The sequence below is a fragment of the Capra hircus genome, chromosome 15 (genome assembly GCF_001704415.2).
Source record: "Capra hircus breed San Clemente chromosome 15, ASM170441v1, whole genome shotgun sequence".
In the NCBI taxonomy this organism is placed as follows: Eukaryota; Metazoa; Chordata; class Mammalia; order Artiodactyla; family Bovidae; genus Capra; species Capra hircus.
The window spans coordinates 54,373,959-54,400,863 of record NC_030822.1 but is presented as its reverse complement, the minus strand read 5'-3'; the positions used below and the strand labels follow the sequence as shown (position 1 = coordinate 54,400,863).

The window sequence follows — 26,905 nt, the reverse complement described above, 5'->3', positions numbered from 1 at the left end:
CAGCAGAAACGAATGAGAGTTCCTGTTGCTCCACATCCTTGCCAGCATTTGTTGTCAGTGTTCTAGATTTTGGCCATTCTGCTTAGTATACAGTGGTATCTCATTGGTGTTTTTTTTTTTTTTTTTTTTCATTGGTGTTTTAATTTCATTTTCCTGATGACAAGTGATGAGCATCTTTTCACATCTTAATTTGCTATCAGTATATCTTTTTTGGTGAGCTGTCTGTCAGTCTTTGGCCCATTTTTAAAAATCTTTTTTATTTTAACTGAGAGATTATATTTTTAATTTAATTGTATTGTTATATTTTTGGCTGTGGCGCATGGCCTGTAGGATCTAAGTTACCCAACCAAGGATTAAACCTTTTTTAAGGCCACAACAGTGAAAGCCCGGCGTCCCAACTCTAGACCAGCAGGGAACTCCCCTATTGTTTGTTTTATTGTTGAATTTTAAGAGCTCTTTGTGTTTTTCGGATAACGTTCCTTTGTCAGATGTGTCTTTTGCAAATATTTTCTCCCAGTCTATGGCTTGTCTTCTATTATTCTTGATACCGTCTTTTGCAGAACAGAAGTTTTTAATTTTAATGAAGCCTAATTTATCAGGTATTTCATGGGTCGTGTCATATATCAAGTTCATTCAGTTTTCTCTGATGTTATCTTCTAGGAGTTTTATAATTTTGTGTTTTACGTTTAGGTCCATGATCCAGCTTCTGTTAACCTTTGTGAAAGGTGTAATGTCTGTGTTTAGATCCATTTTTTTGCATGTTGATGTCCTCTTCGAATGAGCTTCCCAGGTAAAGAACCAGTGGCTCTAGTGATAAAGAACCTGCCTACCGATGCAGGAGACATAAGAGATGCAGGTTCGATCCCTGGGCCAGGAAGATCCCCTGGAGGAGTGTATGGCAATCCACTCCAGTGTTCTGGCCTGGAGAATCCCATGGACAGAGGAGCCTGGCGAGCTACAGTCCATAGGGTCACAAAGAGTTGGACAGAACTGAAGCCACCTAACATATCCACATCTAACACTATTTGTTGAAGAGACTCTTTGCTCCATTTTATTGTCATCACTCCTTTATTAAAGATCATTTGACTGTATTATGGAGTTCTATTGGAGAAGGCAATGGCACCCCACTCCAGTACTCTTGCCTGGAAAATCCCATGGATGGGGGAGCCTGGTGGGCTGCAGTCCATGGGGTCGCTAGGAGTTAGACATGACTGAGCGACTTCACTTTCACTTTTCACTTTCATGCATTGGAGAAGGAAATGGCAACCCACTCCAGTGTTCTTGCCTGGAGAATCCCAGGAATGGGGGAGGCTGGTGGGCTGCTGTCTATGGGGTCACACAGAGTCGGACATGACTGAAGTGACTTAGCAGCAGCAGCATGGAGTTCTATTTCTAGGCCCTCTGGTCTGTTCCATTTATCTCTTATGAATACCACACTGTTTTGATTCTATGGCTTTATAGTAAGTCCGGAAGTCAAGTAGCATCAGTCTCCCAGTTTTGTCCTTCTCCTTCAGTGTTGTGGTCTTTTGCTTCTTCTTGTAAACTTTAGAATCAGTTTGTGGATATCCATACAATAACTTGCTGGGAATTGATTGGGATTGCACTGACTATAGGTCAACTTGGGAAGAACTGACTCTTGTTTTTGGCTGTGCTGGGTCTTTGTTACTCTGTGCGATCTTTCTACAGTTGTGCCAAGTGAGGGCCACTCTCATCGTTGCTGAAGGTCTCTAGTTGCAGGCGTGGACTTCTCGTTGCAATGGGTTTCTCCTGTTGCAGAGCACAGGCTCTAGGTGCGTGGACTTCAGTAGTTGTGATGCTCAGGCTTGGTTGCCCCACGGTATGTGGCATCCTCCCAACCAAGGATCGAACCTGTGTCCCCTGCATTGCCAAGTGGACTTTTAACCACTGGACTGCCAGGGAAGTCCCCCAAACTGACATCTTGACAATGTTGAGTCTTCCTGTCCATGAACATGGAATATCTCTCCATTTATTTAGTTTTCTGATTTTGTTATCAGAGTTTTTGTCATTTTCCTCATACAGATCTTGTACATACTTTGTTAGAGTTATGCCTAAATGTATGTAATATAAATGATATTGTGTTTTTAATTTCAGATGTTCACTGTTAACATTTAGAAAAGCAACTGACTATTGTATATTAACTTCATGTCCTGCAACTCTGCTGTAACCACCTATTAGTTCAAGGGTTTCTTTTTTTTGTCTATGCTTTTTCATTTTCTACATAGACGATCACGTCATGTGCAAATGACAACAGTTTTATGTCTTACTTTCCAATTTGTATACCTTTGGTTTCCTTTCCTTGCTTTATTATATTAGCAAGAACTTCTAGTATAATATTGAAAACAGATGGTGAGAGGGGACATCTTTAGCTTGTACCTGATCTTGGAAAAGCTTCCAGTCTCTCACTCTTGAGTATGATGTTAGATTGTTTGTAGATAATCTTTGCCAAATTGAGAGTTCTCCCTATTCCTAGTTTACTGAGTTTTTATCATTAACGGGTGCTGGATTTTGTCAAATGCTTTTTCTGCATATATTGACATGATCATTTGATTCTTTTTTTAGTCTTTTGATATGATGGATAATTTTAGTTGATTTTTTAATGTTGTACTAGGCTTGCATACCTGGGATAAATCCCACTTGGTCAAAATCCTTTTTATACATTTTTTATATTTGATTTACTAGTATTTTGTTGAGGATTTTTGTGTTTCTATTCAGGAGAGATGTTGGTCTGTAGTTTTTTACTTCTATTATTTTTGTCTGGTATTAGTATTAGGGTAAGATTGCAGAGAATTGGTTTAATTTTTTCCTTAAATATGTAGTAGAATTCACCAGTGAACCCATCTAGGCCTGGTGTTTTCTGTTTTAGAAGGTTATTAATTATTAAATCAATTTTTAAAATAGGTATAGGTGTTCATTTCTTTTTAATACTGAATATAGTCAGTCCATTGTGTGAATATCTAGCAATTTGTTTATTCAGTTGAAAATGTTGTTTTAATATTAACTGTCTCCTATAATTTTTAAAAAAAATTTTTAATTGGAGGATAATTGCTTTACAAGGTTGTGTTGGTTTCTGCCATAGAACAATGTGAATTAGCCATAAGTATACATATGTCCCCTTCTCCTGAACCTCTATCCCACCGCCTTCCCCCATCACACCCTTCTAGGTTGTCACAGAGCACCAGGTTAAGCTCCCTGTGTTACACAGCAGCTTTCCGCTAGCTATCAGTTTTACATGTGGTAATGTATATGTTTAAATGCTACTCTCTCAATTCAGCCCACCCTCTTCCATTGTTTCTGATGAGAACTCAGTAATGGTTGTTTTGTTTCTTCTGTGTATTGTGTCATTTTTTTCCTATGGTTTCTTTTAATATTTTGTGTTTGGTTTTCAGCAGCTTGACTTTGATTTTCCCAGGTATGGCTTTCTTCCTTTTATTCCTGTTTCAAGTTTTCTCATCTACTTATTCTATAAAGTTATATATTTTACCACAGTTTGTGAAATTTTGACATAATTTTCAAATATTTTTCCTTCCTCATTCCCTCCTTTGCTTCTGGGACTCCACTTTAACATGTTAGAACTTTTGATATTGTCCTGTAGCTTATGGAGGCTCTTATTTCTTTCTAGTTTATTGTTCATCATATTGGATAATTTCCATTTATGTATCTTCAGATTTACTTTTTTTATTTTGGCCATGCCACACAGCATGTGGGATCTTAGTTCCTTGACCAGGAATCAGACCTGTGCCCCCTGCATTGGAATTGCTGAGTCTGCCTGGAAAATCCCATGGACGGAGGAGCCTGGTGGGCTGCAGTCCATGGGATCGCTAAGAGTCAGACACAACTGAGTGACTTCACTTTCATGCATTGGAGAAGGAAATGGCAACCCACTCCAGTGTTCTTGCCTGGAGAATCCCAGGGACAGCAGAGCCTGGTGGGCTGCTGTCTGTGGGGTCGAACAGAGTCGGACACGACTGAAGCGACTTAGCAGCAGTAGCAGCAGCAGCAACCACTGGAGTGCCTGAGAAATCCTACTTTTTATTATATCATTTACAGTTTCCGGTCTGCTGTTAAGCCCATGCATTGAATTTTATATTTCCAATATTGTATTTTTCAGTTCTTTCATATCCATTTAGTTCTTTTTTTTTTTAGTAGTATCTCTTTCTCCGCAAAATTGTTCTTATGTATTCACTCCTTGTGAGCATATTTTTCTTTATGTTCTCTGCATAATTAAAATAAGTGCTTTAAAACTTTGCCAGCTAATTCTAGCATCTTGGTCTCCTTGGAGTCCTTTCCATTGATTGCTCATTTTTCTTGACCGAGAGTCAGAATCAAAGTATTACTCTAAATGAGAAACCAGACACAAAAGGTATGCACTGTATGATTCTGTTTACATGAAGTTCTAGAACAGACAAAACTATAGTGAGAGAAAGCAGATCACTGGTCATAAATAGCTCAGGGTGGAGGGAAGGGATTGGCAAGCATATAGTAAATATTTGAGGTTTTGCAGACCACACAGTCTGCAACGATTTAACTCTGCTATTGAAGCAGGAAAGCAGCCATAGACAATATGTAAACAAAATTAGTATGGCTGTGTTCCAATAAAACTGTATTTGCAAAACCAGGTAGCAGCCAGAGTTTGATCTACAGACCATAATGTACAGACCCTACTTTTGAGTATGGATCATGTTTCCCCTTTCTTATATTGATAATTGAGGGTTGAATCCTGAATATGTGAATAATATGTTGCAGAAACTCTCGATTCTATTGTATTCTTCCATAAAATCTTGTGGTTTGTTTATTTTTTTTTAAATTTATCTCATCAGGCTATTTTCTAGGCTTAAACATCATACATACCTGCTTGGTAGGCAGCAGCTGTGGTTTCTGTTCAGTTCGTGTATCTGTAGATGAGTTCCTTGGAGTCTCCTCTCTGCATGGGTGGTTCAGGGATCATCCAGAGATTAAATCAATTTTTATGCAGAATTGGGGCTTCCCTGTCAATGGCTTTTATCTTTTGGGGATTTCTCCTTCACTTTCCAGCTGTTACGGTAGCTCCCAGTTTTATCCTTTTTGTTCTTGAACTAGTAAGGCTTCAAAATTTATATCTCAGTTTTAGTTGTCATCACAGAGCTATCTGTGGCTTGTCCTTAGCTGAATGATGATTAGCCATAAAAAACAGAAGACAATAATGATGTTCACTTCCAGTTGTCAGGTCTTCTGGTTTATGTTTGCTCTTTAGTGCTTTTTTACATTTTGTGTGGAACTTATAGTTTTTTATCTGTAGAAATCATTGGTCTATTAGGAGCAACTCTGACAGGCTGAATGAATCCCAAGCTGGAATCAAGATTGCTGGGAGAAGTATCAACAATCTCAGACATGCAGATAATACCACTCTAATGGCAGAAAGTGAAGAGGAGTTAAAGAGCCTCTTGATGAGGGTGAAAGAGGAGAGTGAAAAAGCTGGCTTAAAACTCAACATTCAGAAAACTAAGATCATGGCATCTGGTCCCATCACTTCATGGCAAATAGATGGGAAAAAAGTAAAAACTGTGACAGATTTTATTTTCTTGGGCTCCAAAATCACTGTGGATAGTAACTACAGCCAGGAAATTAAAAGACACTTGCTACTTGGAAGAAAAGATATGACAAACCTAGATAGCATATTACAAAGCAGATACATCACTGCCGAAAAAGATCTGTCTAGTCAAAGCTGTGGTTTTTCCAGTAGTCGTGTATGGATGTGGGAATTGGACCATAAAGAAGGCTAAGGGCTGAAGAATTGATGCTTTTGAACTGTGGTGTTGGAGAAGACTCTTGAAAGTCCCTTGGACAGCAAGGAGATCACAACAGTCAATCCTAAAGGAAATCAACCCTGAATACTGGGTTGGAAGGACTGATGCTGAAGCTGAAGTTACAATACTTGGGCCACCTGATGTGAAGAGCCAGCTCATTGGAGAAGACCCTGATATTGGGAAAGATTGAGGGCAAGAAGAAAAGGGACAACAGAGGATGAGATGGTTGGGTGGCATCACCAACTCAGTGGATATGAGTTTGAGCAAACTCCAGGAGATAGTAAAGGGCAGGGAAGCCTGGCGTGCTGCAGTCCATGAGGTCACAAAAATTTGGATACACCTTAGCAACTGAGCAACAAAACAACAACTACCCTCACTGGAAGTGGAAGCTCTACAGATTTAATTTTTAGAGGGACAGTTGTGGCTTCACTAAGTTAGATGTGCTAAAGTGAAGATAAATTTATGTCAGGAAGACAGAGTTTTGAAAAGATAAAATGAGGGCCTGATCTCAGTGGAAGAAAAAGAGAAAGGAGGGGTGTTCTGAGGTAGGATTGGTGAGATTTGTTGATTATTAGAGGGAGAAGAGGAGTAGTGACAATGAGGTGGCTGAGATGGCAGAGGTGATGAATAAAGAAAGTGGAGCAGATTTAGGACAGTGGCCTTGAGGGTGGAGGCTGTTAATTTTTGTTTTAGATACAGTTTTAAGGAGGTATAGTTTATATAAAATTAACCCTTTTTTTCCTACAAAGTGTAAAGGGTTTTCTTTATGTGTAACATAGGCAAAATTATGTAAGTCAGTAAGTTTTAAAGAAATTTCACATATTCTGATTCCATCCACTGCCAGTCACCTTAGTTCCTCCAGTGTTTGGATCATAATCTTCAAGGTGGTCCTTTCAGAAAGAATTCTGCTTAATCCACAGTTATCGTGTCAAGCAGCCTTGCCACAATTTTTTAAACTGGATTTCTTTGATCTCCAATGACATATGAACATACTTCAAAAATACCCCACTGGGGACTTCCCTGATGGTCCAGTGGTTAAGACTTCACTTTCTATTGCAGCAGGTACAAGTTCGATCCCTGGTTGGTGAGGTAAGATCCCACATACCTCTCAGCCAAAACAAGCAAAAAATATAAACAGAAGCAATATTGTAACAAATTAAGACTTTAAAATGGTCCTCATAAAAAAAAGTCTTAAAAACAATTCCCCAACAGTAATCTTTGGAATCCAGTTTTCTCAAACAATTACATTAGGACCATGTTTAGGGTCAGAGGAGATGGATCTGCCTGATTCTGAATTTTAGAGACCCTAGAGAAAGAGAAGTATTAGTTCCTATTGAAGATTATGTCAAATTTACAGTATGAGAAACTTCAGGGATACTGTGTCAGTAAAAATACCAGCCTAACATGCACAAAGCCAAGAAAAACAATGATGCCAGGTACTAAATTTATATTAGCACTGTGCTTTGAACACCCAGCAAGAATAAACTGCTGAGTGCAGATACCATGCAGTGCAGTAAAATTCACCAGTTTTAAATGATGCATTTTGAAGAATGTATACCGTCATATAACTACCACCACAATCATGGTATAACATTTGCATCACTCCAGAAAGTTCCTTCGTATCTCTTGGGAATCAGTTGCCCCCACTACCCTGAGGCACTGGCAGTCACTGGTCTGCTTTCTCTCAGTGTAGTTTGCCTTTTCTAGAACTTCGTGTAAATAGACTCATAGAATATACAGCATTTTCTGTCCCTTATTGAGGATAAAAGCTTTTGTAATTTATTCGTGTTGTTGCATGTATCAGTAGTTTAATTCCTTTTTATTAAAGAATAGTATTTACTTATTTACTGAGGTTATATACTAAGTTTATTTATTTATTTGGACATTCAGGCTATATCCATTTTTTGTCTATTATAAATAAAACTGGTGGCCCAGTGATTAAGACTCCATGCTTCCACTGCAGGAGGCACACGTTTGATCTCTGGATGGGGAACTAAGATCCTGCATGCCATATAGTGTGGCCAAAAAAAAGATGAAGAAAAAGCTGCTCTGAATACTCAAGTGCAAGTCTTTTTGTGAACATGTTTCCTCTTGAGTAAATAGTTAGGAGTGGGATTGCTGGACCATGTGTTGGCTTGACTTTATAAGAAACTGGCAAATGGTTTTCCAAAGTTGCTCTACTGTTTTGCATGCCCACCAGCAATGCATAAGTGTTTTGGTTACTCCCTATCCTCACCAGTACTTGGTGTTATCAGTCTTTTTAGTTTTAGCCATTCTGATAAGTGTTTAATAGTATCTTGTTGTGATTTTATTTTGCATTTTCCTAATGACTATTGATGTGAACATCTTTTCATGTCCATATCTGCCGTTTGTTGTTCTTTTTTGGAGAAGTGTTTGAATATTTTACCCATTTAAAAACATGTTTTCTAAAAAAAAAACCCAAAAGACATGTTTTCTTATTGAGAATCCTTAGTACAAGTCCTTTTATCTGTGTTTCACAGATATTTTCTCCTAGTATATAACTTGCCTTTCTTTGCATTTTGTAACAGTATCTTTTGAAATGCAAACATTTAATTTTAAAAAATTATTTTTATATAATTTTCCTTCATTTACACTTACTACAATATATTGTCTATATTCCTTCTGTTGTTTATCCATCCTCCTAGCTTATCTTACACTCAGTAGTCACACCTCTCACTTCCCCACCCTTGTATTGCCACCCCCGCACTGGTAACCGCTAGTTTGTTCCCTGTATCTGTGAGTCTTCTAACTTTGTTATATTCATTAGCTTGCTGTATTTTTTGGATTCCACATATTGTACAGTATTTGTCTCTATCTGACTGACTTCACTTAGCATAGTGCCCTCCAGGTCCATACACGTTGCTTCAAATGGCAACGTTTCTTTCTTCTTTATGGCTGAATGCATTCATCGCATACATGTACCGCATCTTCTCTGTCCATGCATCTGTCAGGGGACACAGGCTGCTTCCATATCTTGGCAGTTGTAAATAATGCTGCCTTGAACACTGAGGTGCACAAATCTTTTTGAATTTGTGGGGTTTTCTGGGTTTTTTTTTTGGTTATATACACAGAAGTGGAATTGTTAGACCATATGATATTTGTGTTTTTAGTTTTTTGAGAAATTTCTATACTGTTTTCCCCAGTGGCTGCACTAATTTACATTCCCACCAACAGTGTATGAGAGTTCCCTTTCCCCTACATCCCATTATCTGTGTTCTTTTCACTGATAGCCACTCTCACAGGTGTAAAGTAATATCTCACTGTGGTTTTGATTTGCAGTTCTCTTATGATTAACAGTGTTGAACATCTTTTTATGTGCCTGTTGGCCATATGCATTTTCTTTTAGGAAAATTGTCTATTCTTTTGACCATCTTTTAATCAGTTTGTTTTGATGCTGAGTTGTGTGAGCTGTTTATGTGTGTTGGATATATTAATCCTTTATCAATTATATCATTTGCAGATATTTTCTTCATTTAGTAGATTATCTTTTCATTTTGTTGGTGCTTTCCTTTGCTGTGCAGAAGCTTTTAAATTTAATTAGGTCCCATTTGTTTATTTCTACTTTTATTTCCTTTACTTAGTAGATGGATCCAGGGAAATATTGCTACAATTTATGTCATACAGTGTTCTGCCTATGTTTTCCTCTAGGAGTTTTATAGTATCCAGTCTTACATTTAGGTCTCTAATCCATTTTGAGTTGATTTTTGTGTATATGGTGTAAGAGAAAGTTCTTATTTCATTCTTTTACATGTAGCTCTCCAGTTTTCCCAGTACCACTTATTGAAGAGACTGTCTTCTGAACTGTATATTCTTGCCTTCTTTTTTGATTAATTGGCCATAGGTGCCTGAGTTTATTTCTGGGCTCTCTATCCTATTGATCTATGTGTCTGTTTTTGTGCCAGTGCCTTAATATTTTAATTACTGTAGCTTTGCAGTATAATCTGAGGTCAGGTAGTGTGATTCCTCCAGCTCTAACCTTCCTCAAGATTGTTTTGGCTATTTGATGTCTTTTGAGTTTCAGTACAAATTAAAAATTTTTTGTCCTAGTTCTATGAAAAATACCTTTAGGTATTTTGATAGAGATTATACTGAATCTGTCGATTGCCTTGGATATCATGGTCATTTTTAACAATACTGATTCTTCCAGTCTAAGAACATGGTATATCTTTCCATCTGTGTTGTCTTCAGTTTCTTTCATCAGTGTCTTATCATTTTCAGAGTACAGGTCTTTTACCTTTGCAGGTAGGCCTGTTCCTAGGTATTTTAGCTTTTTGATTTAATGGTAATAATGGGATTGTTTCCTTAATTTCTCTTTCTGATAGTTCCTTGTTAGTGTATAAAAACACAATAGATTTCTATATATTAATTTTGTATCCTGCAACTTTACCAAATTCATTGATGAGCTCTAGTAGTTTTTTGGTGGTGTCCTTAGGATTTTCTGTGTATGAGTGAGTGAGTGAAGTCACTCCATTGTGTCTGACTCTTTGTGACCCCATGGGCTGTAGCCTACCAGGCTCCTCTGTCCATGGGATTTTCCAGGCAAGGGTACTGGAGTGGGTTGCCATTTCCTTCTCCAGGGGGTCTTCCCAACCCAGGGATCGAACCCGGGTCTCCTGCATTGCAGGCAGATGCTTTACCATCTGAGCCACCAGGGAGGCCTTTTCTGTGTATAGTGTCTTGTTATAGTGTCTGTGTATAGTGCCAACAGTGACAGTTTTACCTCTTTCCTTTCCAATTTGGATTCCTTTTATTTCCAAAAGTTTAAATTTTGATGAAGTCCAGGTTACCTTTTTTTTTTTTTCTTTTGTGGTTCCTGTGTTTTGTGTTCCAAGAAATCTATGCCTAACCCAAAAAGCAAATATCAATTTAGTTAGAAGAATGACATTGTTTATATTTTTGTAAGCTTCTTTAATCCTATCTACTTCTCTATTGCAATATGTTGTTTTGGTTAAAGTGTAGGAAGAAAGTCTGGTGATACACAGGTGTGCAGCTGGAAAAGCAAGGGGTATTGTAATAGTTTTTTAAATGTTTATTTTTATTTATTTATTTGTTTCCACTAGAGAACACATGGGATCTTCATTGCAGCATGTGGTAGTTTTCTTTTTAGCTGATGCATGCAGGATCTTTTTTTTTTCAGTTGTGGTATGTTGGATCTAGTTCCCTGACCAGAATCAAACCTGGACCAGAGTGCAGAGTTTTAACCAGTGGACCATCAGGAAAGTCCCAATAGCCTTTTTAGATAATTGTGGCTATTCTTCTTTGATAGTGCTCCACAGCTCAACAGCTGATAGTTTCTTACAGTTTAGTTGTATTGTGGAATCTGAAAGCACATCAGTGATTTCGTACTGTTACATTAAAATTCACTGTCTTTACTTGCACTTTCAATGGATCTTTAACTATTTTGACTTGGGGAGGAAAACCTTTTCCTTCTACCCTAGTAGGTTCAGTTTCTGAGGACTGTGAATTAAACTGACAAAAGACAGAGTAACAACAGGAAAAAACCCAGTTTATACATGCAGCATGAATACAGTGGAAGAACTCAGTGATGACTAGCTCAAAGGAATGATTAGAATCTGGGGCTTATTCAAAAACAAAAGACTTCTTAAAAGTGGGGAGGAAGGACAGTGTTTGGATTTGGGGAAAGATAAATGAGTTTTCAGGAGAACAAGCGGTAGTTCTAAATTTGTGATAATATATATATAGGTATGCATGGTTTTTCCATCTCCTTCAGGGCCATGAAATTCCACCAGAGAAGGGATTTGGGTAGATTTTATTTGCATTCTTTCTTCTGGGAGTAGATCTGCCTTGAAGAGGAATTTATGACAGCCTTATTTCCCAGAAGTTGCTGCTGTTAGCTAGAGAAAGCTCTGAGGAGGCTTTTTCCTGCATCTGTTGAAACTTAAATGTCTTCAGCTGAAAATAATCTTTATACCAACTCTGGGGTTCCAGGTGGGTCCTGCAGTTGAATTGGTGAAAAGTACATTGATAGTTTAGAAACTGCTGGTTCAAAGTTATGCAGCTCTTCCAAGTAATAATACATTTTATTATACAGTATTTAAAGAATCACATTTGTTTATGTCACTTATGATCTCATCAGAATAAGTAATGGAAGCCTTCAAGCTCCCAGTGGCCCATGTAGACTTTCCAAAAATTTTAAATTTTGCCTGAAAGCTCAAATGTTATTGTTGGCAACAAACACTGTCAGTTGTTTCCTTTGAAATAACAAGAGTTTTTCATTTTCAAGAGCATGTCAGCTGTTCTTTGAAGTAAAAATGATTTTACATGAAAAAAGAGGCTGGTTCAACTCAAACAGGCTCACGTGTGCTTTTCCTCAAGACAAGTGTAGTATTTCGGCATGTAGCATTTCATAAACAGAATATTAAAAATATATGTGTTTAAGGTTGAAATTTAATAAAATCATTACTTTTGATGGCTTTTGTCAAGGCATCCTGAAGTAAAACTGCCCATCCCCCAACTGCACGTGTGGCAGCAAAGAATACAGTGACTAGTAGTGTAATTTGATGCCACTTACTTCATTTGTATATGGTGCCAATGTTTGTATCCACTTTAATTTTCATACTAGTAAGTGCAAAGTAAGTGTCTGCACAGTTGTTCTAAGATAAACCATGAGATTCAAAACAGTTATATTCATCTTGGATTATGTCAGCATCACTTGTGTTTGTTACTAAGAATTCATACACGACATCACTGTCAGTGATTAACTGGTGCCAGTGTTAGATGAATATAAACAAAATGGCAGGTCTCATCTTGTCTATGGATTCATCTGTTTGTAAAGTAAAATTCTAGTTCTGCAGATGAGATAGTAATCAAGTCTTTAGATTTGCAGCAGAATCTTTAATTTGGTGAATTGAAAGTATATCATTAAAAGAGGGGCACTGCCATGATTTATTTTACTGACTTCATTCAGAAGGCATGTAGCAATGTCAGCTGTACCAAGTTGTGCTTCTCCAGTTAAGGAAGTTCAGTCACTTACCCTAAGATATTTCAATGGCTTTTTCATTTCTAGATTGAAAGGTGTTAACAATCTTTAAGAATTGTAAAGATTCATCACATCTGCATTTACAATATTCAACTACTTTAAATTCTGAATGATTGATCTCAAAATGTCACTGTAACTTAACTGGCATAATGTAATTAGAAAATGTTCTGTTGCTTAAGATACAGTTAGCTAAATTATTAACATCTATAAAGTCAAGAGAAAGAAAAATGGCTCGTATCATACTGTGGTTTCTTATATATAATTTTGCCCAGTTATTTTTGGAGTAGATTCTTCCTTTCCGTGAGTCAGAGACTCTAGGCCAGTTACATCTATTTTAGCAATCTTTAAATGTATGTATTGCAGCTGTGGGTTGAGAAAGTAAGTTTTCTAATCTCCCTGTTTTGAGTCCATGATTTTTTTTTTTCTTTTAAAATTTTTCGGCTGTACGAGGCAGCTTGCAGAATCTTAGTTCCCCAATCAGGGATTGAAGCTATGCCCTCAGCAGTCAAAGTGCAGAGTTCTAATCACTGGATTGCCAGGGAATTCCAGAGTCAATGATTCTTAAAAATAAATGAAAAATTACAAATAAATTTTCTTTTATTTTAGAAAAAATAAATTCTAAAATAATACACATTAGGTATAATTTAAAAATTTCTGCCACCCTTATGACAGAAGAGCTTTCCTGATAGCTCAGTCGGTAAAGAATCCACCTGCAATGCAGGAGACCCTGGTTCAATTTCTGGGTCAAGATATCTGCTGGAGAAGGGATAGGCTACCCACTCCAGAATTCTTGGGCTTCCCTTGTGGTTCAGCTGGTAAAGAATGCGCCTGCAATGTGGGAGACCTAGGTTCAATCCCTGGGTTGGGAAGATCCCCTAGAAAAGGTAAAGGCCACCCACTCTAGTATTCTGGCCTGGAGAATTCCATGGACCATACACTCCATGGAGTCGGACACGACTGAGCTACTTTCACTCACTTATGGCAGAAAGCAAAGAGGAACTAAAGAGCCTCTTGATGAAAGTGAAAGAGGAGAGTTAAAAAGCTGGCTTAAAACTCAACAATCAAAAAGCTAAGATCATGGCATCCGGTCCCATTGCTTCATGGTAAATACATGGAGAAACGATGGAAACAGTGACAGACTTTAGTTTGGGGGGCTCCAAAATTACTGCAGATGGTGACTGCAGCCATGAAATTAAAAGATGCTTGCTTCTTGGAAGAAAAGCTATGACAAACCTAGACAGAGGATTAAAAAGCAGAGACATTACTTTGCCAATAAAGATCTGTATAGTCAAAGCTATGGTTTTTCCAGTAGTCACGTATGAATGTGAGAGTTGGACCGTGAAGAAAGCAGAGCACCGAAGAATTGATGCTTTTGAACTGTGGTGTTGGAGAAGACTCTTGAGAGTCCTGTGGACTGCAAGGAGATCCAACCAGTCCATCCTAAAGGAAATCAGTCCTGAATATTCATTGGGAGGACTGATGCTGAAGCTGAAGTTCCAATACTTTGGCCATCTGATGCGAAGAAGTGGCTCATTCGAAAAGACCCTGATGCTGGGAAAGATTGAAGGGAGGAGGTTAAGGGGATGACAGAGGATGAGATGGTTGGATGGCATCACTGACTCATTGGATATGAGTTTGAGTAGGCTCCTGGAGCTGGTGATGGAGAGGGAAGCCTGGTGTGCTGCAGTACTTGGGGTTGCAAAGAGTTGGACACAACTGAGCTGAACTGAAAAATTAAGAGTTTCCCCCAAATTTAAAAAGTGTTTTTGCAAAGCAAAATAACAAAAAGTACTTGTTTCTATCTGATGTGTGGAGAACTTTGAAATTTTGCAGTAATGATTTATTGGATAATAATGAGATTACAGCAAGTGTAACTGAAGATATAATTATAAGAGCCCAAACAGAAGTACTAAGGAGGAAAAAAATTGAATTATATCCTAAGCCTACTACCTTAGAAAATACTAGAAAACATTAGACTACAGAAACATATACTCCACTAGCCACTAGAGTGATGATATCATTTACATGCTGTGTAGCATCAGGAAAACTCCACTGTAGACTCATAAAAGAATGAGAGTGAAAAAAGCAAATAGATGTAGTGTTGTCATGAAATTAATTTTGCTTCATAGACCAGGCCCTCAAAGGGTTTTGCGGACGGTGTTTTTCAAACTGCTGTTCCAGGTTTACTCTTCCTTACTTAGGGCTCATATTGCCATCTCTATGCCAGTGACACTCCCATCTGTGTCCCAGCCTGGACTACTTACATACTCCTTGGCTACCTGGACTCTTTCCTCAGCTTGGTGCTCTCGTTCTCTTTGGCCTTTGCACATGCTGTTTGATCTGTCCAGAATTTCCTGTTCCTTTTGTTCACTTGGATGATTACTGAATTGTGAACTGCTTGAGGGCAGGAACTAGGCATCGGTCTATCCCCAGCTTTTAGCAGAAATTCATGGGGTCTCAGAGTCAGACATAACTCACTCTTTCTTTTCGCTTTCCTAGTACTTTGTCGGAGAAGACACTGGCACCCCACTCCAGTACTCTTGCCTGGAAAATTCCATGGATGGAGGAGCCTGGTGGGCTGCAGTCCATGGGGTCGCTAAGAGTCAGGCATGACTGAGCGACTTCACTTTCACTTTTCACTTTCATGCACTGGAGAAGGAAATGGCAACCCACTCCAGTGTTCTTGCCTGGAGAATCCCAGGAATGGGGGAGCCTGGTGGGCTGCCCTCTGTGGGGTCACACAGAGTCGGACACGACTGAGCTATTTAGCAGCAGCAGCAGCAGCAGCACTTTGTAGGCTGCTTAGCAGATACTGAGTTAAATCACGTAAGGATTCGAGTCTCATAAACAAGTTTGCATTACATCTAAGGGTAAAGTTTTTTTCTGTTTTTGTCTGATTCATACATTCTGTATTGGTTTGTATTAGTGGATTGGCTGGAAAGTTTGTTTAGGTTTTTCTGTACAATTGTATGGAAAAACTTGAATGAACTTCTTGGCCAACTCAACAGCTTCAGTTCCGAGAAAAGGACTTCATAACCTACCTCAAATTCAGGACAACCAACTCCTGTCTATATTAACCTTATCCACCAGTATTTGTTTTGTTTCCTTTTGCCTTGTTTGGAGTATAATATATTCTGAAAGGAGAGTATTTGGGCTGAGAACTCAAGATCTTAATTTTTAGTTCTGTCTCTATGTTACTTTACAAGACACTTAGCATCTGCTTCTCTCCACTTGTAGTGGAAAATATGTATTCATATATTTTAGTTTCTCTGAAGGAAGATGTTCTAACATCCAAATGACAACTAACATTTATTAAGTTCTTACTATATGTCAGAAACTGTTCTGTTTTACATGTATTAACTCATTTAATCTGCATAATAGCCCTATGTGGAAGGTAGATGATTTCATTGTCTCCATTTTACTCAAGGAAAATAAGACACAGAAAGATTAAGTAGCTTGCCAGAGGTTGAATAGATAGTAATAGGGTCTGGGTTTGAGCTGTGAGCTATGCTCTTAACTGCTATAAGAAACTCCCTCTCAAATTAAATACATTACTTTTATCATCAACCTATGTTAGTACACATGTACAGATGTTCATTATAATATTTATAATTGTGAAATTAAAAATAACTTGAGAGAATACCTAAATAAATAATGAGATATATGTATAATGGATAGTTATTTTAAAATCACATTTTTGAAGAATATTTCAATGATATGGAAAAATATCTTAGAATGAAAAAGTAACATAAAATCACAGGTTTTGTTTGAAGAAAGTATGTAATGGATTTCTATGTTACACGTCTATGTATATGAGCTTCGCTGGTGGCTTAGCAGAAAAGGATCCACCTGCCAGTGCAGGAGATACGGCTTCTGTCCCTGAGTCGGGAGGATCCTCTGGAGAAGTAGATGGCAGCCCGCTCAGGCATTCTTGCCTGGGAAATCCCAGGGGCAGAGGAGTCTGGCGGGCCACAGTCCGTGCGGTTGCAAGAGTGAGGCAAGACTTAGCAACTAAACAGCAGCAACATACATATATATATATGCACACAAATATTTATTTTAAAAGACTGGAAAGACGTATAGTAGTGATGTTTTGTGAGTAGAGCAGTTGCAGTTGTAGAGCAGTTTGTTGGATGTTTCCCATGTGCCAAGCACCCTGTTAAATTCTTTGTGTGTTGCCTCAGTGAACTCTCCCATCAGTCCTATGACATACATTCTACTCATTTTTCAGAAGAAGAAACTGAGCCTTAGAAAGATTAACTTATCAAGGGGCATTCAAGCAGTAAGTAGAAGAGTTGGGACATCTTTATTAGACACTCTCTCTTTTTTTTTTTTTTAACTTTTTATTTTGTATTAGGATATAGCCAATTAACAATGTCACGATAGTTTCAAGTGAATAGCAAAGGGACTCAGCCATACATCTACATATATCCATTCTTCCCCAAACTCCCCTCCCATCCAGGCTACCACAGAATTCCCTGTGCTATACAGTGGGTTCTTGTTGGTTATCCGTTTTAAATGTAGCAGTGTGTACAGTTCATCCCAAACTCCCTAACTATCCCTTCCCCCCAGACAACTATAAGCTCATTCGTGAAGTGTGTGAGACTCTGCTTTTTAATTGAAGTCTAGTTGATTTATAATGTGTTAGTTTCTGGTGTACAGCAAAGTGATTCAGTTTTACATGTATATGTATGTATATTCTTTTCAGATTCTTTTCCATTATAGATGATAAGATACTGAATACAGTGTTGTTTATCTATTTTGTATAAAGTAGTGTGTACCTGTTAGTCTTAGGCTCCTAATTTATCAGCCCCTCCCCCTTCCCCATTGATAACCATAAGTTTTCTGTCTCTGTGAGTCTGTTTCTGTTTTGTAAATAAGTTCTTTTTTATCCTTTTTTTAGATTGCACATATAAGTGGTATTTTTCTGTCTGACTTACTTCACTTAGTATGATAACCTCTAGGTCCATCCATGTTGCTGCAAATAACATTATTTCATTCTCTTTTATGACTGACTAATATCCTTTGTATATATAAACCATATCTTCTTTATCCATCCGTCAGTAGAGGACACTTAGGTTGCATTAATGTCTTGGCTATTGTAAATAGTGCTGCTCTGAACTTTGGGGTACATGTTATCTTTTTGAATCAGTAGGCTCTGTTTTGTATTTTCTTAACTTTTTATAATCTGTATTATTTATATGACCTAAAGCAAAATTAAAATTTTAAATTATGTAAAATGCAAACATCTTGGGACCTGCAGCAAGTCAGACTTGTATGATCTGGTAGGATTTATTCATTTGAACCATTGATTCCTTAAAATGGCTATGCAAAATAACAGCAGCATGGGACTTGAGAGAAATTAAACCAAGCATTTAAAGAGTTAAAACATACTCATTGGTTTCTGTTCTACCAAGGAATTTTTTGACCAGCTATTATGGCCAACTGATTTTTTTTTTTTCCTAGCATGGGTTGCAGCTAGTACCTCTTAATGAAGTGAAATCAGATACATATCTTACAGGCTAGTGAAGATATGATAAGGCTGACCATTTTTATGACTGTTTAAGAATTCCTTAACCATTTTTGTTGTGATTGCTAATATTTCTTTTTGTCTTACTGGATCCCAATGAGATAATGTTCCCACATGCCCAGAGGAAAAGATTTTTGTGTGTGAATTTGTGGGATGCCCCCCACTGACATAGTGAGAGACTTTTTCTAATATAAGTGTTACCGTAGTTGACAAATGACTTAGTGAAAGTTAGAGGTATTGGAGGAACACTTATAATCTTTCAGAATAACGTCATTCACAGAAGGCAGCTGACATGTTTTCCTGCAATTATCTCATTGTCAAAGAGTATCTAGTAGGCTAAATGGATCCTTGATTGACCCCATAACATATTCCACATATTGTTATGGTAAGAGGATTCTGACTTTTCATATATTTTTTCACTTGAGGAATATTAGCTATATTAGGAGAATACATCTAACTATAAACCTTTGTCTAACTATTAGACAATGCTTCCTCTGGCAGGAAGTTTATTTGGGGAGGACAACACATATAGATTGAGGAAGAATATGCCCTCCTCGTTTCATCTATTACTCGAGTTGACTTTATCAGTCTAAGTGTTAACTATAGATAAATACAAATAATGTTTAAAGTGGTCTGAAATTGTATGAACACCCTACATTTGAAAGTAGAAATGTTCACATCTCCATTTGTTTCTTATCTTACAGAGAAGTGTGGGAAATGGAACTGGATAGGCTCAAGAATCAAGATGGTGAAATAAATCGGAACATTATGGAAGAGACAGAACGGGCCTGGAAGGCAGAGGTGAGAAGAGCCACTGTGTTGAAGGTCTGGATTTGGGGCTTCTAGGTGGTACATACTTTTAATATGGTGTTATACACCAAACCATGTAAGTATCCTACCATAGAGCCATTAAACATTGTTTTAACTACCTAGGGGTAGCTTTGTGTGTGTAAAATTAATAAAGCGTGTGTGTGTGTGTGTGTGTGTGTGATTTCCTTAGATCTTATCATTAGAGAGTCGGAAAGAGTTGCTGGTATTGAAACTAGAAGAAGCAGAAAAAGAGGCAGAGCTACACCTTACTTACCTCAAGTAAGTACCTTCTGTTTCTAGGGTTTTAATGGCCCTGCAGTTTTGTGTTTTGTGGGGAATTTCTTTTTAGGGCTTTGAAACCCTAGGCCAGCTAGTCTGGCATGTATTCTGTCTTCACGGCAAATCATCTTTGTGTGACAGTGTTTTGTTCAGTGATTTCTCTTTCTATATTCTAAACTTATACACTCTCTGGCTCTTCACTTTCTGCAGTTTTATAGCTTTGTCCTTTTTCTTGTATTATTTTGAATTGGATAAACAGTATCTCTTATGCTGTCAAGTGTAACAAATGTCTTTGGAGATATGTTTCTTATACAGTCATTTGTCCTCTTTCTGCCATGAAGTCTGGAGACCCCTGTGGCATTTTCAGCCAGATGAGAGCCCTCTCTCTGTGGTGGGTCCTCTTTCTCCAGTGCTTGGCTTCCATGATGCTGGAGTTAAAGTGAGGCAAACAACTTAGGACCATGGCCTTCTCCTGTATCTGCTCCAACCTCTTCTCTGCAGGCCCTTCTCTTTAGCTATTCTTCTGCTATCTGAAAGAGTCAGGAATGGGACTCTCTTTAATTCTGTAAATCACTGTTGGTTTCTTGAAAGGTCAACTCCCCCAACACTAGAGACAGTTCGTTCCAAACAGGAGTGGGAGACAAGACTGAATGGAGTTCGGATAATGAAAAAGAATGTTCGGGTAAGTGGAGTGATGGGTGACCACTGGAGCTCATCTGTGCTTGCACACTCCTGGCCACAGGGCAGGCCCACTTGCATGGCCCTTAGGGCCCGTTCTACCACTCCTCTTGTCTTCCTGCTACAGGATGCTGGTCTCTGTATAGAGAGCCTCACTCTGCTCAGCAGTAAAGGATAGCACTCGCTCTTCTCTCTTTCCTAGGACCAGTTTAATAATCACATCCAGCTCGTGAGGAATGGAGCCAAGCTGAGCAGCCTTCCTCAGATCCCTACCCCCACCCTGCCTCCACCCCCATCAGAGGTAAGCGCGCTGGCTCTGGCGAGTCTACTTTTTCATGTTGGTGGCGGGGCCTAGAATCTTTCCCTTGTTTTTATGAAGGTATTGGATGTCCTTATTTGGTACAGGAAAGTTGCTTATTGATGTCAGTTTCCTAAACTTCTGTTTTCTTTCTTTCCCTCTCATCTGCCACCTCTTCCGTTCTGCAGACAGACTTCATGCTTCAGGTGTTTCAGCCCAGTCCCTCTCTGGCTCCTCGAATGCCCTTCTCCATTGGGCAGGTCACAATGCCCATGGTTATGCCCAGTGCAGATCCCCGGTCCTTGTCTTTCCCAATCCTGAACCCTGCCCTTTCCCAGCCCAACCAGCCTTCCCCACCCCTTCCTGGCTCCCATGGGAGAAATAGCCCCAGCTTGGGTTCCCTTGTCGGCCCCCATGGTCCGCACGTGCCCCCTGCCGCCTCCATCCCGCCTCCTCCAGGCTTGGGTGCTGTTAAGGCTTCTGCTGAAACTCCCCGGCCCCAACCAGTAGACAAACTGGAGAAGATTCTGGAGAAGTTGCTGACTCGGTTCCCACAATGCAATAAGTAAGTATCTTTAAGGATTAATTTAAAAAGTGTTTTCCAGAGAAATATTTATGGGTTAAAATAGGAGAGGTTTCATAGATATTCCCCATGAGGGTAGCACAAAATTTCTCCCCCTCAACATTTCTCTTTCTTAGGGCCCAGATGACCAACATTCTTCAGCAAATCAAGACAGCACGTACGACCATGGCAGGTCTGACCATGGAGGAGCTGATCCAGCTGGTAGCCGCACGACTGGCAGAGCATGAGCGGGTGGCGGCGAGTACTCAGGTAAGAAAAGCTATTTGGGGGGACCTCAGACCTGTGAAGGAAATGGCAGCCCACTCCCGTGTTCTTGCCTGGAGAACCCCAGGGACGGGGGAGCCTGGTGGGCTGCCATCTACGGGGTCGCACAGAGTCGGACACGACTGAAGCAACTTAGCAGCAGCAGCAAACCTGTTGAGATGTTGAGGCAAGAGGCAGATTTCAGAAAAATTTGGGGTGAGAAGCAGCATTGCAGCCAGGGGTATCTGGCCTGCTTTCTTGCTTTGTTGGGCTGAGAAGTGAATGATTTCCTTCTGGTAACGCCCTTTTACTCAGATGTTCCTGCCTCACTCTGACAATGTTTCTGCCCACAGCCACTTGGTCGGATCCGGGCCCTGTACCCTGCTCCACTGGCCCAAATCAGTACCCCAATGTTCTTGCCTTCTGCCCAAGTGTCATATCCTGGGAGGTCTTCACATGTAAGACTCTTTTCTTTGAAAACTGGGATGTTGGAGAAGCTGGGGGAGGTGAGGAAGGAGTGGATTTACAGGTGGAGTGCAGGAAGAAACCATTATCTCCTCAGCTGGGTTGTTGGTAGCCCCGGCTGGGAAAATGCAAGTACTCTGTATTTGAACTTTTCTTTCTGTGGTGTAAAATCTTTTTGCTACGTGGAAATTGTAGATGGAATCATGGGCATAAAAAGCAAGGAGACCCAGAGGTTCCTCCCTCTTTTGACGGTCCCTCCTCTGCTGTGCAGGCTCCAGCCACCTGTAAACTGTGTCTAATGTGCCAGAAACTTGTCCAGCCCAGCGAGCTGCATCCGATGGCATGTACCCACGTGCTGCACAAGGAGGTGGGTGCTGCAGCCCTTCCTCTTTTTCTGCTCTTCCTTTTTGACAGCTGTGATCATCTTAATTTTCCTGAATTTTTTACAGTGTTGATGCCATCATTAATATCTAAACATAAGGTTTTCAGTAAATCGTGGCTTAAAACATGAGCAGAATTCAGAATACTGGCAGCTAGGCTCTCCCAACTTCCTTCTACCCCATTCCCTGTAGGGGACTGGACTGGATAAACAGTTCTTACCAGAACGCTGAGAGTCACTGTCTTGGAAAATTGACACAAAGATGTATGTATCTAGACATTGTTTCAGATGTACCATTGCCAAGAGATTTTGCTTAGGTGACAGGAATGGGATAGGGAACTTGAATATGAAATACGTAACTCCATTAATAAAAGAGTTTGATGACTCACCTGTTACAGATTATCTTCACAAACTGATAAGTTATTCCTGTCTCTTATTATGTTACCAGACTGAGTTAAGTCTCTTAGCACCTGGGATGATTTCCTTTTTACTATTTTGTTTTGTTCATTTTGTTTTTCTAAGAGGTAGAAACTAAATTTACATCTAAATTCTTAGGAAGGGAAAACCCTGAACAAGATTTGAGGGCAGTGCATATTAGGAGATGGAAGCTTATCTCAGCCTAAATGGATTGTAAGAAGAAGCAAGCCTAGTCAGTCAACAGAAAGCAGCTTCACACTGTGATGAGCTGGTTTTTAGTGTTCCCTGTAAAAAAAATCAGGTTCACCTGCTCTGAAGACTCTTCTGGAGGTAAAAGCCAGTGAACCAGCCCTTCAGGTCCCCTAGTGAGCTCTTCTGACTTAGTTAACATTCCGTACACCTGTTGAAAACCTTAACCACACTCTCTCCACTCCTCTCCATCTTTCCAGATCAACCTAAGGTATGTCTTTCTTTCTTTCCAGTGTATCAAATTCTGGGCCCAGACCAACACAAATGACACTTGTCCCTTTTGTCCAACTCTTAAATGACGGACCTGACTGGGGAGGATGAAGAGGAGAAACTGATGTGAACAGGATGCGCGGGTTCCAGATTTCTAAAACTCTATATTTATACAGTGACATATACTCATGCCATGTACATTTTTATTATATAGGTAATGTGTGTATAGAAAGTCTGTATTCAAATGTTCGTAAATGAAAGTATGTATATTATGCAGAAATGGTCTGTCCCCCTCACCTTGCAGGTCCTCTGGGGGAAGCAGATTATAGGTAAGGTGATGTTTCATTTGGCCTTGAAATTACGATATTCCTGCCTAGGGCTGTTTTCAGATAGATGTAAAAAACCAGCTAGGAAGCTACTCTTGCTTTACGGTCACCCTGCTTTGGTTTGGCTCAGCCTCTAGTCCATTTTCTTAAGGCTCATGTATGCAGATTTGAACCCTGGTGCTCACCTGCTGTTCAGCCAGATGCCTTGCTCACTGAAAGCCTCCGGAAGCCTCAGTGCTGTTCAGCCCCTCTCCTCCAAATGGAGAAAATGAGACTGATTGAGGAAAACAAGATGTAACCCTGACAGTTTGACTTTTCATTTTGAATGTTTTACTGTGTTAACACTCATTATTTGTACATGACATTAGGTTTACAGAATAGTCTGTTTTACATCAGCAAAATTCACAGTCCAAGAATAACAGTGTAACCAGGTCCCATTGCCCCCATGCCTCCCACAGACTTCTGTCCACCCTGCTCCCTGGGTAGTCATCTCTTTAGAAGCTAGCGCAGCCCACAGGTCTGTTCTGGGCCACGCCCTCCGTTTCCACCACTGCCTTGGCTTCTGATCAAGCTCTCACAGACCAAGCTTGTGAAGTCCTCACCTCTTCCCCTTCACTTATGGTTTCCTGGTCTAGCTATTCCCTCTTCCCCCTGAAGGTTAAGGCGGTTGGTTCACAACCAAGTTGTCTGGTGACCTTGAGTGAGTTCCAGGCAGGCACTGGGGTGAGGAGATGTCTGTGCAAAATTACTTTCAGAATGATCATGGGATATAGGTTTGAATTTTTGAAGCCAGAAAGCTAGGGGAACATGTTTCCTGTTAGGGAGAAAATGGAGACCAAAGTAATATGAAGAAGGGAGATTAGATTTCAAGTTTATAAGTCATTTGTTCTGTGGATGGCTAGTTGGAACTGAGTCATTTTTCCACCTCTTCTTACTGAGCACTTCCAGTTCCTAGGTTTATACTTGGGAAAGTTGAGTTTCTATTAGAGCTTTGAATTTTTTCCTATCCTTTTATCTTTACTCTTAAAGGAAATGACTTCAGGCAGATTCTTTACCAGCTGAGCCACCAGGGAAGCCCAAGAATACTGGAGTGGGTAGCCTATCCCTTCTCCAGGGGATCTTCCCAACCCAGGAATTGAATCAGGGTCTCACGCATTGCAGGCGGATTCTTTACCAGCTGAGCTACCAGGAAAGCCCAAGTAAAAATTAAGCATTAATAAAAAATTAGCTCCAGAGAAAGGATATTATTATATTACCAACAGCTGAATTTTCCCCATTCTTGGACCTAGAAATGCCTGCTGGCACTGGCAGTACTTATGCGGGTAGCAGAGACTTCTCCTGTCAGAGCAAATAGCTCTCTCCTCTGTGTGTATGTGATGCTTCCTACTTTGTCTTTCACCCTGGCCTGTCAGGTCATGAACAGACTTTTTCTCCTCTCTTGTCTCACTTGCCCAGGTTTACTGACTGGCATCAGTATAAGGAGCTGGATTTCCCGGGATCTCCTTGGCATCTCGTAGGGTGATTGAAATGGCCTGAACACTCCCCACTGTAGAGGTCAGATGACCCACTTTCTTTGGTTAATGACATATTAATGTCTCCCGTTTGGCAGCTATCATGAACCGGGAAGGCGGCAATGTGGAAGACCAGTTCCTTTGTTTTTTTCACTTGGGGGAGGGATTCATTTTTTATCTTGTAATCTTCAGATTTTATCTCCCCTCAACTTTGCAGCAGCCTTCGGGCCTTTTGCTGTATTTTTCAATATCCCATGAAAATTTAGAAATTAGAAATAGGTATAAAGAATATTCTGTTTCTTTCCCACAAATTCTTGACGCCAGAGCCGTAAAGAGAAAGAAGAAGGGGATAGGGGGCTTAACTGCTTCCTAATGAAAGCCCCTGGAAAGCCGGCTGCCACAGGGGGACAGTGTGGTGGAGGTTGTGCGTGGGGGCCGGGTCTCATCATCGCTCTCTGCTTTCTTGTTCAGGATCCATCCAAAAGCAACACTTAGGTTTTGGCCACCGTTGTTCTCCCTTTTCCCTCTGTCCCCTGGCCTGCACTGGTACAAGCCATGCAGACCCATGGGGAAGGCCCCTGATGCAGTGAGTGGAGATGGCACAGTCATTTTTCTGGCGTAGATTTAAAAATAGAAATATATAATACATATTTTTACAAGCAAGAAGCTGTGGTCAAGATTTTTTTTACACTTCAGAGTTCATGGTTTCAGGGTAAGAAAGGAAGAAACCATGAAAAGAAAAATAAGTACAAGTTTTCTCTTTTAAAGAAAAAAGTCAGACAATGAGTCTTACTAATGAAGGGGTTGAGTTTTATGCCCTGGAAAGAGCTGGGGAAAGCCAGTTTTCCCCAGCATGGGTCAAGAATTATAAAGCAGAACGTGGCATTTTCATTTCATAGAAGCAATTCTGGAAGTTTATTTACACAGTAAGTTCGGAACCGGAAGTGGACAGTCTCCAATCTTCCTGTCAGTCTCTGTGGTCATGGGGTGTTCCCAGCCAGCCAGAGCAGCATCAAGTGCAGTGGGAATGAAGAGGACTCGGATAAAAAACTGTGACTCAGTATTCTTGTTTTATTGGTTTATGGCTTGTGGGCAGCTGACTGAGGCCAGGATCTCCCGAGGCCCTCCTTGTGTTTCCCTCTGCCTCTTCTGCAGGTATTTCCACTCTCTGCAGGTCCCATACCTGGAAGCAGTGTGTTGACCAGATAGGAATAGGATCCAGTGGAACAGTCAGAGAATGCAGCTCTTCCCACTAACACTGGTCTAGTCGACTGGCTTAGAACTGATAGGGAGGAAATGAACTTGGTCCCCACTGCCTGGCCCAAGAACCAGCCTGGGTGCCCAAGTCGTATGAGGAGTGGGGTGTAAAGAGCAGGATGGGGCCAAGGATGGTGTCCTTCAAGGGACTCTTGTGGTGAAAGGAATCAGAAAGCCTGGGGGCTGCCATCCTTTCTCCACGCAGCCTAGTTCCTGAAGGTGATGCTGCTGGAGCCAAAAAGCCCTGTGTTCCTGACACTCTTGGCATAATACTAGTGCCACTGTGGGATGCCTTAGCCAAATAAACGAGGGCGAGCTTGAGAGGGTGAGAAGGCAATGAAGCTGCTCTGATTATGTCAAGATCTTACTGCCACTTACAGCTGAACAGAAAGAAATCCAGGCAGGGGTATGGAGCATCAACTCTGTACCTGTCGAATGAATCTCCAGGATTCTGCTTTCAAGGATTAGCGAGGGGAGGACTCCTATCTGCTCTTAGCACCTCAGCTGCGAAGCTCCGGAGGAATGGGGCTTGGGCGGGGGTGGGGTGAACAGGCAGCCAGGAAGACAAAGTGCAGCCTATTGTATTTGCTCTCTTCTGGTTGATTTCCCATAGGGCATCTGGGGCTCCTGGGGTTGAGGATGTTTCAGTGCTGCCTATCACATGTAGACTAGAGGGTTCAGGTAGGGACAAAGAATTAATAATAAGGTAGAAACTCATTTGTCAGGTGGAACCTTTTAGTGGGCACTTTTCCTTTAAGAGAGCTAAAAAGAGCTTTTTGGCTAGAGAAGCCCTTTTTCCCATCGCACGGCTGCAACCACAGAAAAGAAGACGCTGGGAAGCAACA

The 26,905-nt window shown here is 40.2% G+C and overlaps 1 protein-coding gene across 4 annotated transcripts in view; it reads left to right on the top strand.

Annotated features, from left to right (window-relative positions):
* RNF214 (ring finger protein 214) overlaps positions 1-26,030 on the top strand; it is a 49,189-nt gene extending 23,159 nt beyond the window's left edge. For all 4 annotated transcript variants that reach the window (XM_018059734.1, XM_018059736.1, XM_018059735.1 and 1 more), the window contains exons 7-15: positions 19,060-19,156; positions 19,356-19,444; positions 20,036-20,126; positions 20,325-20,423; positions 20,609-20,985; positions 21,120-21,252; positions 21,600-21,704; positions 21,983-22,078; positions 22,990-26,030. In XM_018059734.1, the coding sequence (XP_017915223.1) occupies positions 19,060-19,156; positions 19,356-19,444; positions 20,036-20,126; positions 20,325-20,423; positions 20,609-20,985; positions 21,120-21,252; positions 21,600-21,704; positions 21,983-22,078; positions 22,990-23,055 (1,153 nt within the window). In that variant the 3' untranslated portion in view covers positions 23,056-26,030. The remainder of the gene's footprint in view (positions 1-19,059; positions 19,157-19,355; positions 19,445-20,035; positions 20,127-20,324; positions 20,424-20,608; positions 20,986-21,119; positions 21,253-21,599; positions 21,705-21,982; positions 22,079-22,989) is intronic.